The sequence below is a fragment of the Engystomops pustulosus genome, chromosome 3 (assembly GCF_040894005.1).
Source record: "Engystomops pustulosus chromosome 3, aEngPut4.maternal, whole genome shotgun sequence".
NCBI lineage: Eukaryota > Metazoa > Chordata > Amphibia > Anura > Leptodactylidae > Engystomops > Engystomops pustulosus.
Genome location: NC_092413.1, coordinates 184,317,993 through 184,329,947, shown reverse-complemented (window position 1 = coordinate 184,329,947; position 11,955 = coordinate 184,317,993). Strand labels below are relative to the sequence as shown.

The 11,955-nt window shown below is 41.5% G+C and overlaps 1 protein-coding gene across 14 annotated transcripts in view; it reads right to left on the bottom strand.

Annotated features, from left to right (window-relative positions):
* KIF1A (kinesin family member 1A) overlaps positions 1–11,955 on the bottom strand; it is a 101,503-nt gene that overhangs the window by 39,325 nt on the left and 50,223 nt on the right. For 8 of the 14 annotated variants that reach the window (XM_072143230.1, XM_072143231.1, XM_072143232.1 and 5 more), the window contains exons 8-19: positions 11,842–11,919; positions 10,290–10,355; positions 9,486–9,503; positions 7,526–7,601; positions 6,822–6,900; positions 5,386–5,528; positions 4,245–4,444; positions 4,012–4,091; positions 3,048–3,123; positions 1,576–1,655; positions 327–433; positions 161–244 (exon numbers count right to left, since the gene is read on the bottom strand). In XM_072143230.1, coding sequence (XP_071999331.1) covers positions 161–244; positions 327–433; positions 1,576–1,655; positions 3,048–3,123; positions 4,012–4,091; positions 4,245–4,444; positions 5,386–5,528; positions 6,822–6,900; positions 7,526–7,601; positions 9,486–9,503; positions 10,290–10,355; positions 11,842–11,919 — 1,087 coding nt within the window. The remainder of the gene's footprint in view (positions 1–160; positions 245–326; positions 434–1,575; positions 1,656–3,047; positions 3,124–4,011; positions 4,092–4,244; positions 4,445–5,385; positions 5,529–6,821; positions 6,901–7,525; positions 7,602–9,485; positions 9,504–10,289; positions 10,356–11,841; positions 11,920–11,955) is intronic. The other 6 variants (XM_072143238.1, XM_072143239.1, XM_072143235.1 and 3 more) reach the window with 1 other exon arrangement.

The window sequence follows — 11,955 nt, the reverse complement described above, 5'->3', positions numbered from 1 at the left end:
CTTACTCCTATGTGTCTCATCAGTGATTAATGTATTGTGTTCTCCTTCTGATCTGGGACAATGGTTGATTTCCTTATATACTGGTAACAAAAACAGGCCAGGTAACATTTATATATTTCTTACTTATTGTATGGCTTTAATACAAGGGACACATTCTTACCAGATCTCAACACGCACGGTTCTGTCACTTTTTTCCCATTTACGTATGTATCTGCTCCTTCACAAGGCTCAAGTGTCACTGCAACTGAAAGAGTAAAAAAAAACATGTTTCTACTTTTTCTTTCTGCTCACAGACAATTTCAAAGTACAAATTATTGTCGTATTACCTGACCCGCAGGGCATGATATCGCTCCGGAAAATACAATGCTCATCACGGATAAAATGGCCACTGAGGACAATGTCCTGTCTCCTCTCTATGTCCTCACGTCCAACTCTGCCACAGAAAATATAAAAGAACAGTGTTTGTCATGTATACAATACTTGTACCATTTACTGAAAAAGGACACATCTAAAACCATCATTCTTAATATTACAAAATAGAAATCCATCCTGTGCATCCTCCCCTATTATTATTAGGTAATTTTTCCCCAACTATCCATAGCTACTTTTCCTGTTTCAGCTGCTACCAGCTGTCTTACATTACAAAGCTGTGGATCTGTGTATACGTCCGTGGTTGTATATTTTTGAGTTTACATTTCAGATCCGCTGCACTCCATAATACTTTTCATGACTAGTTCACACCTAGGTTTTACTCTGCCAAGGGCTTTTTGTTTGAGAGATAGACAGCCGAACCTATCAGTGGCCAGTATAGCTTTAGGAATTCCATATATACCCACTCCTGGCTCCAGTCAGGGATGATCATACTGGTCTCCTGACACTTTGTGGACCCTTGCTATTTATCTCTATTTATATCTCACTGTTTGCTTGTCATCTTCTCTGAGCACATACTCAGTGTAGGAACCGTTGACCAGTTGCTTCCTGCAGATTAGCACAGGGGTTGGCAAGTGGGCATGGACAGAGGTTGTGAGTTAGTTTATGGCCTGCACCTCTTTCTTCTCTTGACAATAAACATATAAAATGGGAAGTTACTGGACAAATCAAAGAGATTATCAGTCCTTCTAAGATTTAGGGCAACTGATGTTGTCAAAAGATCTTACATCAGTTATAATAAAAGGTATAAATGTTAACTTTACAGGACTTGGATGTTAACCAACCAGTAAGGGGAAGTCATAAAAGCAAAAGAAAAAAAAATGTAAAATTAGGTCTTTGACAACTAAGGTGGTTCTCTTATTCTCAAATTCATTGATAAACATAGACATTTGTGCAGAATTGATTCTAGTAAATTGAGATATCTTGAAAGTAAACCACTCTATGTATAAACTATTTTGCTAAATGATCTCTATGTCCATAGAACCTGAATGTTTGCAAAAAGAATTAGTAATAAAAAAAGCATAAATTTATAGCATCAGATCATCTGTTGTGAAAGAATTATGTGGCTTAAGTCTTTGTTAGGAGAAGTTGCCAATAACTGATAGTATTGTATACAGAAAACTATTGTCATAAGTCAGTTCTGACCTTGTGATGCCATCTTTGATGTAGTATAATAGACATTCTGACATTAGAGGATCTTCGTTGAGATTGACAAGGTGAGGAGTCTGATGAACATAAAAAGGGCAAGTGAGGCATAGACTTCAATAAGATACAATAGCTACTGTCATTGAATAGTAGATATAATAGAAGATTACAAAAGCATGAAACAGCAACAAAATATCTGCTGACGTCTAGATTATATATTTGGAGAACCTAGAAACCTGGAGCATAGAAAGATGCAGATATCTCCCACTATTATGGAGGAACCCAGCAAGATTTCCATGGTACAGTGTGGAAAAGGCCATGGCTTCTGACACTGTTACAATGTCCCATTTAATTTATTTTATTTTACGTTTAGTAATCTTAAAATAATGATTTTCATGGTTTTCAGACTGTACAAAGAAAAATCTGTTAAAGCCAAGGTACAGGCGGTCCCCTACTTAAGGACACCCGACTTACAGACAACCCATAGTTACAGACGGACCCCTCTGCCCCATGTGACCTCTGGTAAAGCTCTCTGGATGCTTTACTATAGTCCCAGACTGCAATGATCAGCTGTAAGGTGTCTGTATGAAGCTTTATTGATAATTCTTGGTCCAATTACACCAAAAATTTTGAAACTCCAATTGTCACTGGGGCAAAAGAAAAAAAATTGTCTAGAACTTCCATTATAAAATATACAGTTTCGACTTACATACAAATTCAACTTAAGAATAAACCTCCAGACCCTATCTTGTATGTAACCCGGGGACTGCCTGTACTTAAGATTTATATGACATTTTGTCATTCACCATATAATACATGCAAGTGGAGAAGAGAAGAGGCTGGAAGGTAGAAGAGCACACCAAACCTTCACCAACCTCTTTTGGGGAATAAACCCCAACAAGTTCGGAGTACATTTCCAGAGGTGCTGTGTTGATCTGATAATCCCATGGTATGATAATGTGAGTGAGTGGGACATAAGACAACATAAATAAGATAATGACAACATGACCATTTATTATTATTGTCCCAATTAATCTGAAATGTGAAATGAAGTGACTCTATATATTAGGTTTGTTCCATTGTTGTGTTTCTGCATCCTCTATGACGGCCTATATGTTTCCATGGCAAAAGACTTACATGCCCTTCATTGCCAGTTCTGATTCCCAGTCATAGGTTTTTACGTTCACTGATGTCAGGCAGAGAGGGAATTGTCTTTCTGGGAATGTTACCGTTTATCTAATGCCCAGAAAAACCTTACACATTAGAGACAATCAGATAATTATCTAATATGATCATATCTTTTTAACTTTAACCCAACAAAATCGAGATTACTGTGTATGACCCCTTTGCCATATTTTCTTATTACAAATTGTTCTTTATCCATGGTGAGGTTGTTTGTTAATATATATACTACATAAACTAAAATAGAAAATTAAGGCTCCAATAAGTGTCAGAAAAAGTCCTAAAAGTACCTTTTTAGGTGAAAATACTCCAAGCGTTCCACCATCTTCTCTCATGGCCACCCCCATCTCTGCCAGTAAAGCCTCCCTGTAACCATAAAAAGACGAATGTAATATTAAACAATGAGAATCGACAAGCCACATAATTAGGTTACTGCTTACAATTATTGACTGTCGCTGCTGCGCTGAAGAGCATTTGAATGCGCGATTGAGTTCACCGAGCCGGGCTGAGTGAAGGTAAGTGCAAGCTCCGCGACAGATTTTTTGTTTTAAATGCGGCGGTTTTTCCGAATCCGTCGGGTTTTCGTTGGGCTACGCCCCCCGATTTCCGTCGCGTGCATGCCAGTGCCGATGCGCCACAATCCGATCGCGTGCGCCAAAATCCCGGTGGCAATTCAGGGGAAATCGGCGCAAATCGGAAATATTCGGGTAACATGTCGGGAAACCGCGAATCGGGCCCTTAGTAAATGACCTCCATTGGGGCACATTTACTTACCCGGTCCATTCGCGTTCCAGCGGCGGCTTCTCTGACGAGCGGTCGGGTCTTCCGGCGATTCATGAAGGTCCTGCACCCGATGTCCACCAGGTGTCGCTGCTGCGCCGAAGTCCGCCGAGGTGCCCCGGAGTTCATCGTCTTCATCGTGGTGCATGTGAGTATGGCACGTGCGACCAATTTTTTTTTTAAAATGTGGCGTTTTTTCCGAATCCATCGGGTTACTGTTCGGCCACGCCCCCCGATTTCTGTCGCATGTATGCCAGCGCCGATGCGCCACAAACCGATCGCGTGCGCCAAAATCCCGGGGCAATTCAGAGAAAATCGGCGCAAATCGGAAATATTCGGGTAACACGTCGGGAAAACGCGAATCGGGCCCTTAGTAAATGACCTCCATTGTGTTCACTATTGATTTATGCAAATTTTCATGAAAATGCATTACTGCTTTCATGGTCACTATTGTACCAATAACTTGGCAATTACCTGTCCATACGTATAGCTTCTGTGCGGCGTAGTTTCTCCTCCCAAGTCTCATTAAGCTCAGCAATGATTTTCTCTGTTTCCTGTTACGTAGATATGACAGTAATGGTTATTCACATTAAGGATTTGCACTGCAATAATGTATTTACAGATTCAATAATTTACATATTTAGATGCAATAAAGGGGATCCGATAATAACTGTCAGCTACTTCTAGACTTTAATAGTGAAGTGTACCTTAAGCCTTTCGATAGCTTCTTCACTTCCAGGTGTAAATGCAAGACGCTCATGTAGGCTGCAGACGGATGCAGCTCGACTGGATAATCCAGACATAGAGGATGAAGGACTCATACCCGTCAGGGCATTCACCGCTGTGAAGAGATTGTCAGGAGCATGACGCGTGTGTAGGACATTGGCGTTGTCCACAGGACACACATCTATAAAGAGCAGAAGCCGGAGAGAGGGGGGGCACCAAACAAGAAGGACACGGGGAAGGTGCGGACAAGATGGGACACAAATGGTGCAATGTAATGTGGAAGTGATAAGATATATGGATGTGAGACAAGAGGTGAACAAAACCAAAAGCAGGTAAAAAGGACATGGGAGAGTTAAAGAAAAGAAAGGTCAATGTTAACACAGAAGTGATCGCATTGTATGACAGAGAGAAGTGCAGCAAAAAATAAAACCAAGTCAAAAAGTGCATTGTAATAAATCCATGGAATGGGAGTAAGTAGAAATAATAAAAAAGAAGATGCAGGATAAAAGTGAGGTTTAGGAAAGTTTATAAAAGTGGACAGGAAGGATTCAGGACAAGCAGAGAAGCAAGAGAAAAATCTTTGTTTGGATGTTGTAGATACATCACATGAGAGGAGACAAGGAACCACAAATATAATATATCATGTGATACATCACACGCCCCAACCCGGGCATACAATGTATCATATTATATTTGTATCTCAAAATTACATTTGAAATAAAGATGGTAAACGTGTAGATCCGACTAGAGCTATATGATTGTTCTGTTACTATATGTAGCTACCGTATCATATGTACTACTAATACTGATCGGTACATCTTCCCACAGCTACAGTAAATCATAGTCATGATTTGTGTCTTTACTCAATTGTGTATTTTAACTGTAAACAACCTAAATGATAGCCAGAAAATACATCTTTCCTACAAAAATAAGACCCTACAAACAGATCCATCAAGAAGCTTGAGTGTGCATGTATCATGGCATGTACCTAGGGTGTAAAGTAAAGAAATATACATTTTTATTGTGTTTTTGTTAATTCTTCTAATGTCGGAACATCAAATGTGAACAGACAATGAATGTGAAGAACACTGGAGTGAGTGATAATGGTGATGGACCACTCACTGTCAATGATGTCAGACAGTCCCTGTGCTCCCAGCAGTTCTCTCAGACGTGCCACCTCATCCTTCAGTTCACGGATCAGACGGTTATTTGGATCTTCATTGATAACAGCATTGCATCTGATTTGTTTGGCACGGTCAGCATATCTATGAGTAGATATAACATCTAATATAGAATATTACAATGATCAATTTTTTTATTCACAGTAACCAGCAATGGATAAAGTATTCCTGTGTTTACCTAGAAGGACAGAAAAAAATCTGCAATTTTGTATTGCAATGTGATCAAAACATGTATGGTAACAATAATGTGCACTTTTAAAATTAGGAAATCCAACTATTTATGATTTTTCTAACAATCTGCTATTACCTTTCACAACCTTCACTGACTGACAAATTTTTGAACCATTGAAAGCTTCAGAATTTTAGGGCATTTCTCTAGTCAAAACAGTTTGGGAAGTTGCATCTCTTTTAGAACATAATATGCTAAATAAGTTCTCTACAGTCAGATGGGTGGCCCTGGTCTGAAGCAGATAGAACATAATTAGCAAATTGGTAATTAAAACTAAAGGCGCTGATTGCTGGGGAATGGGGAGAGTTAAAGAGAACATTGCAAAGAGCTGCAAGAGTTGGAGTTGATGGAGGTAGTGGGAGGTCCTCTTTAAAATGGTTGTACAAAGTGTACATGTTACCATCTATCCACAGTATAGGGGATAATGCACTGATAGTGAAGGTCTGGCTACTGAGACCCCCACTAATTATGAGAATGGATCCCTAGCAATCCAGAGAATGGGGCTTCCATTCGTACTAATGGGTGGAGAGGCAGGTCAAGTATTCATTCTGCCATTGCATTCATTAGTATGAAAGTGACAAAAATTGGTGAGTGCAGCAACTAGCCATCTCCAGCACTCCATGGGCACCTTAAAAACTCTCTCATTCGAAATTCATTATCAGTAGGGGCTCTTGGTTTAAAAGGGGTATTCCCAATGCAGTAAATTAATGTTATTGTTTATATGATAAAAAGTTATACAATTTTCCAATATACTTTCTGTATTACGTCCTCATGGTTCTCTAGATCTCTGCTTGCTGTCCTTCTTTGGAAAGCTTCTATGTTTACTTCCAGTGGACAGAAATCTGACCATGGTCACACAGGTGCACAGCTCGTTTATATCACACAGCTCTGATAGCTCTGATTATTCTCTGTGATACTAACGAGCTGTGCACCTGTGTGACCATGGTCAGATTTCTGTCCACTAGAAGTAAACATAGAAGCTTTCTATAGAAGGACAGCAAGCAGAGATCTAGAAAACCAAGAGGGATTAATACGGAAAGTATATTGGAAAATTGTACTTTTCATCATATAAACAATAACATTAATTGACCAAAATAGAAATACCCCTTTAAGTTGGCATGCATCTGTTTTACAGATAAACATCTCACCGCAGGGTGCTCAGGGTCTCATCATAGTTAATATCTGCAGGACTCAAAGCAGCAACCATAGCAGTGCGAGAGTTTCCACCTGAAAAACACAATATAAAAATTGGTTGAATTCTTAAATTTTTAACATATATTTAAAAAAAAAAAAAATTGTGAGATTTACGTAGACCATTGTTTCATATGCCAGGGAGAACCTACAATACTTCAAGTAAGATGCACATAATTTTTTAAGAGGAACAGTACAGGGAAATGTATGCTATGAGCAGGTGTACATTCAACAAATCCATCCCTATGTTTCTACTGTTGAAAAAAGACAATTGTCCATCAAGTTCAACCAAGGAAGGGAAGGGATTGCATGAGGGAGGGATTTAGGGGAAGCAATTCTATATAACATAACCTACACATATGTAGGTTTGTTAATGAGAACAGATATTTTCAGAGAAACCACATACAGGAAATTATTCAAGCATCAAATAAGTAAAAGACTTTGATGGCAAAATGTAATACCCAAATGCTAAAAATCAGCTGTGCTAACTAATGTGCCACACACTTCCAAATATAGTAAATAAAAAATATCTTCATTATGTGAAATCGTTATCTGACAAAAACATGTTGAGAACACATTAGTCCTCGCATTATGCCTCATAATTTTCCCTGTAGCAATGACATATTGATGAATAAGTTGGTGACATGAGTAAAGGAGTTACCTAAGTTCTCTCTTAGCAGCCATGTGAGTACAGAATCTCGGTATGGAATAAAGTCTGTCTTCTTCTTTTTCTTGTTCTGCAGAAGAAGGAAAGCATGTAGGATACAGTTCTGCATGTACCGTCCTATAAACGTAATCGGTTTTCCAATAAAAGACATTTATGACAAATCCATGGGATACTATAATTCATACTTCTAGGCTGTAGCTGTTTCACATCCAGGCCCGGCGCCAGCACCCGGCTAACCCGGGCAAGTGCAGGGGCCTCGTGGTGCTGGAGGGGCCCACTAGGGCCCCCGCATCAATTGTACCAGTGTCGCTATAAGACACTGGTACAATTGATCACCATCCGGATCAATACTTTTCTGCCTCTATGCTGCACTTGTCGGGAGCGCAGCGTAGAGGCAGAATCTAAAACTCACCTGTCCTGGTTCCCTCAAAGCGACGCTCCGCACGGTATGTGACAGCTCTGAAGTGGGCGCACATGGTGACGTCATCAGATCACGTGTGCTGGCTTCAGAGCCGGGGCTTACGGGAGGCCCAGGCCGAAGAAAGATGGCGACTGCAGGCTCTGCTCTGGGGGAACCAGGAAAGGTGACTTTTTTTTGCTTTCCCGGTGGGTATCAGTGTGCCCGCTTAGTGTGTCTGCAGGGGAGAGGGGGTCTGTGTGTCTGCAGGGGGGTGTCAGTGTGTCCGCAGGGGGGTTCAGTGTGTTCGCAGGGGAGGGGGGGTCTGTGTGTCCGCAGGGGAGGAGGGGTCTGTGTGTCCACAGGAGGAGGGAGGAGGTCAGTGTGTCTGGAGGGGGGAGGGAGGGGGTCAGTGGGTCTGCAGGGGGAGGGGGGGCAGTGTCTACAGGGTGGTCAGTGTGTCCGCAGGGGGGAGTCAGTGTGTCGAGAGGGGGAGGGGAGCAGTGTGGCAACTGGAGGGCGGCCCACAAGGGGGGAGGGAAGGGGTCAGTGTGTCTGCAAGGGAAGGAGGGGGGGGACTGTGTGTCCGCAGGGGGGTGGTCAGTGTGTCCGCAGGGGAGGGGGGGGTCTGTGTGTCTGCAGGGGGGTCAGTGTGTCCGCCGGGGGTTGGGAGTGGATCAATGTATCCGCCGGGGGAGGGAGGGGGTCAGTGTGTCCGCACGGAGAGGGGGAGGGAGGGGGTCAGTGTGTCCGCAGGGGGAGGGGGTCAGTGTCTGCAGGGGGGGGTCAGTGTGTTGAGAGGGCGAGTGGGGGCAGTGTGGCCACTGGAGGGCGGCCCACGAAGGGACCCACTAAGGCTCTGTCGCCCAGCGGCCCACTGAAACCTGTTCACATCGATTGGATTTATAGAAATAGTGTAGCACAAAAGAGCTTGAAGCAGCACAGTTATATCTAATGCATCTTCTCTGTGAAACAGAAGTGCAGAACTGTAGCATGGTGATGTGTTTTAGTCCTAAAAGCCTGATGACATCAGAGGGTATGAGTTGAGCAGTGGGAAAAGGTCTTTGAGACTCATTTAGGTGACAGAAACCCATATCAATCACTAATTTATGGTACATGCTGAGAATGTGTCATAGATTTCTTTGTATGTGAATCTTTTTAACTGATAACTTAGTTTTCAACAGTTGTTACATAAATGAGCACGACAAGTGACTATAAGAATCTTTGCAAAAGTTAGGTATCCTTTAAGGGATTTTGACCCACACTCAATAATCTATAATAGCAGCGGTATTGCATCAAACATAATTGTTACACTCTAGATGGGTTTATCAAAACTGTCAAAAAAAACTTCCACCAATAGTTTTAATCTACACAGTTGCAGCTAATAGGCTCTTGATAGCATTTATCTTCTACACAGTTTTCAGAACTAAGGTTCCTGGAGAAAACACATTTTTAAATGCAAGACTGAGGTACAGCTGTGGTCGAGTTGTTTCTGTAATTGCTAATATGCTGATCCTTGCTATCAATTGTGTCTAATTTAATCAATAAAAACCTCACCTTATTAGTTCCAGAGTCCTGAAAACGAAAATAAAACAAAATATCAGATGAGATCATCACAGAAGACTTAAAAATAGACAATGGGGGTCCATGATATCAAACCGTGATAAAAAGTCACAATTCCTAGCCAGGGATCGGGACTATTTCTCCACTTACGCCATTTCCAAATCAGTGTGGGCAGGGGCGCTATCCTGCGTGATATTGGGGAAGCCCATTAGCCTGCGCCAAAATTAGAATTGTCAAGCCACACAGACATGCACCTGATATACTAGAAGGAAACATCCTTAGAATATCCAATGCGACCCGTGGGGACGTTACCATCAAGCGCTAATAAGGGATATTTATGAATTCATTTGCACTAGAATTCCAATCTCAATTGCTTTGCGCTACATTTATTAAGGCTTTTAGACTGTTTCTTTTTTACATTTTCCCAACTAGTTCATCTAAGGGGTGTGTTCTCTGAAAATAGGTGCATTTTGGTACACTAACTAGACCAACTGCATTGGAGGCTAATAAGATATTTGACATTATTGTAAAGCTACTATATAGCTTCCAGAGGAAAATAGCATTATTTTACCCTTTTATGAAGGAATGGAGCAGCTGAATCTAAAATGTGCAAGTTATGGAATTAGTTTATGAAATAGAACACCGGTAGAGAGGAACTCTGTTATAAAGAGTGATTGTCAAAAGTAAATTTACTGTAGAAAAGATTGGGCTGAGGATAATATCATATCTTTCTTTCTATAAATATGTAAACTACCTCTTACCCTTGTAATGTGTGGAATACTATTAGGATACACTTACCATTTCAGCAAGAGCAGAAATAACCTTCCCCAAGGTTGTCAGAGATTTATTGATGTTTGCTCCTTCCTTTATGTGAAAAAGGAGAGAAAGTTGAACCAGAATAAAATACAATACTATGTGACCAATATAAGGGAGTGTGTAGATAGCAGGTAAGAACTGGGGAGACCTCCGAAGTGGTGGTCTTACAGGAACCTGGTGATTAGAAAGATGACCATTCCTGACATGTTTCTATTAACAAACATTTGAAAACCTCATGAAGCCCAGAATATTTTTGCGTTTGGACCTTTCATATGAAGCCCATTACCCACAAGCAATTTTGATTTAGTAAACCTGAGATGGACATGTCCATTCAGTTCAGTGATTTTAGGTTCTCTCCCATAAATCCTGTAGGTGCATGGAGCATGTTATAAAATGACAAATTTGAACCTTGACCTCCACACTTACGGCATTTGAATCCATCTGCAGTTCGGCCAAACTGACTCCTCATGGAGTGTCTCTAGTCTATGGGATGTTGTCAGGTTGCGGGGGGGAGGACCTACCACTGCCATATATGAAGGCATGGGAAACGGAGTTGGGTAAAACCTTCACCAAAGAACAATGGGAAAAGTCCCTCCTTCTAACCCATAAGATGTCGGTGTCCAACAAAATCCAGGAGACTAATTTTAAAATCCTTACTAGATGGTATAGAACCCCCACTCGCCTACATAGCATGTTCCCTTCGGTTTCTCCTATTTGCTGGCGTTGTCACAAGGACAGGGGCACCATGCTTCACGTGTGGTGGGACTGTGGAGTGGTGGCAGCAGTGTGGAACGCCATTTGGGATCTCTACAAGCAGTTATACGGCTCCACAGGGAGCATTTCTCCTGATATTGCTCTGTTATCAATGCTCCCAGGGCGGCTTAGAGACATCAAAAAAGGCCTCCTGCGACACTGCATAGTGGCAATGAGACAGGTAATCCCTAGATTGTGGAAATCCACTTCTCCACCTACCAGACTATTGTGGGTGGAGGAGATGGACAGACTGAGACGAATGGAGGAACTGAGAGCATTGGATAACAATCAATATGATGTTTTCCATAAAACCTGGTACAGATGGGACACGTTCAGGAACTCACCTGCTCTAACCTCTTGGATATAGACGTCGTAATCGTGGGCACCGCTGTTTCAGCAACAGGGGGTACCCCCTAACCTTGATGTGTAGTGATTGATTCCTTGTCTTCCCCTTCCCCTTTCCCCCCCCCCCTTCTTTCCCTACCCCCCTTATTTTTCCACTTCTAGATGTTTAGTTAATGTTAGATACGTTTATATTTGCTTGGTTGAGCTTGAGTCCTACTTGATTATGATTCCTTGTCATAGCTAAATATGGGGCTGCGACCCGAACATGTGCCTGACTCGTAGGCTTCTCGCTCACTTGCAATAAAGTTTATTGAACCATAAAATGACAAATTTGTTTAATAATTTTATATAATCTCCCACATTTCCTGTATATTTGAACCAGAAACCTTATGTTTTGTAATGTATATTGAAACCATGCAGTGTATGAAAGTCTCACCTTTAATCTTGTTCCTTTGGCTCCTGTAGAATCAGCTCTTTCACTTCCAGCAAGATCCACAAGGCTAATTTTGCTAACCTACAAGGAAGAAGAGTATTATTTTCTGATATTAAC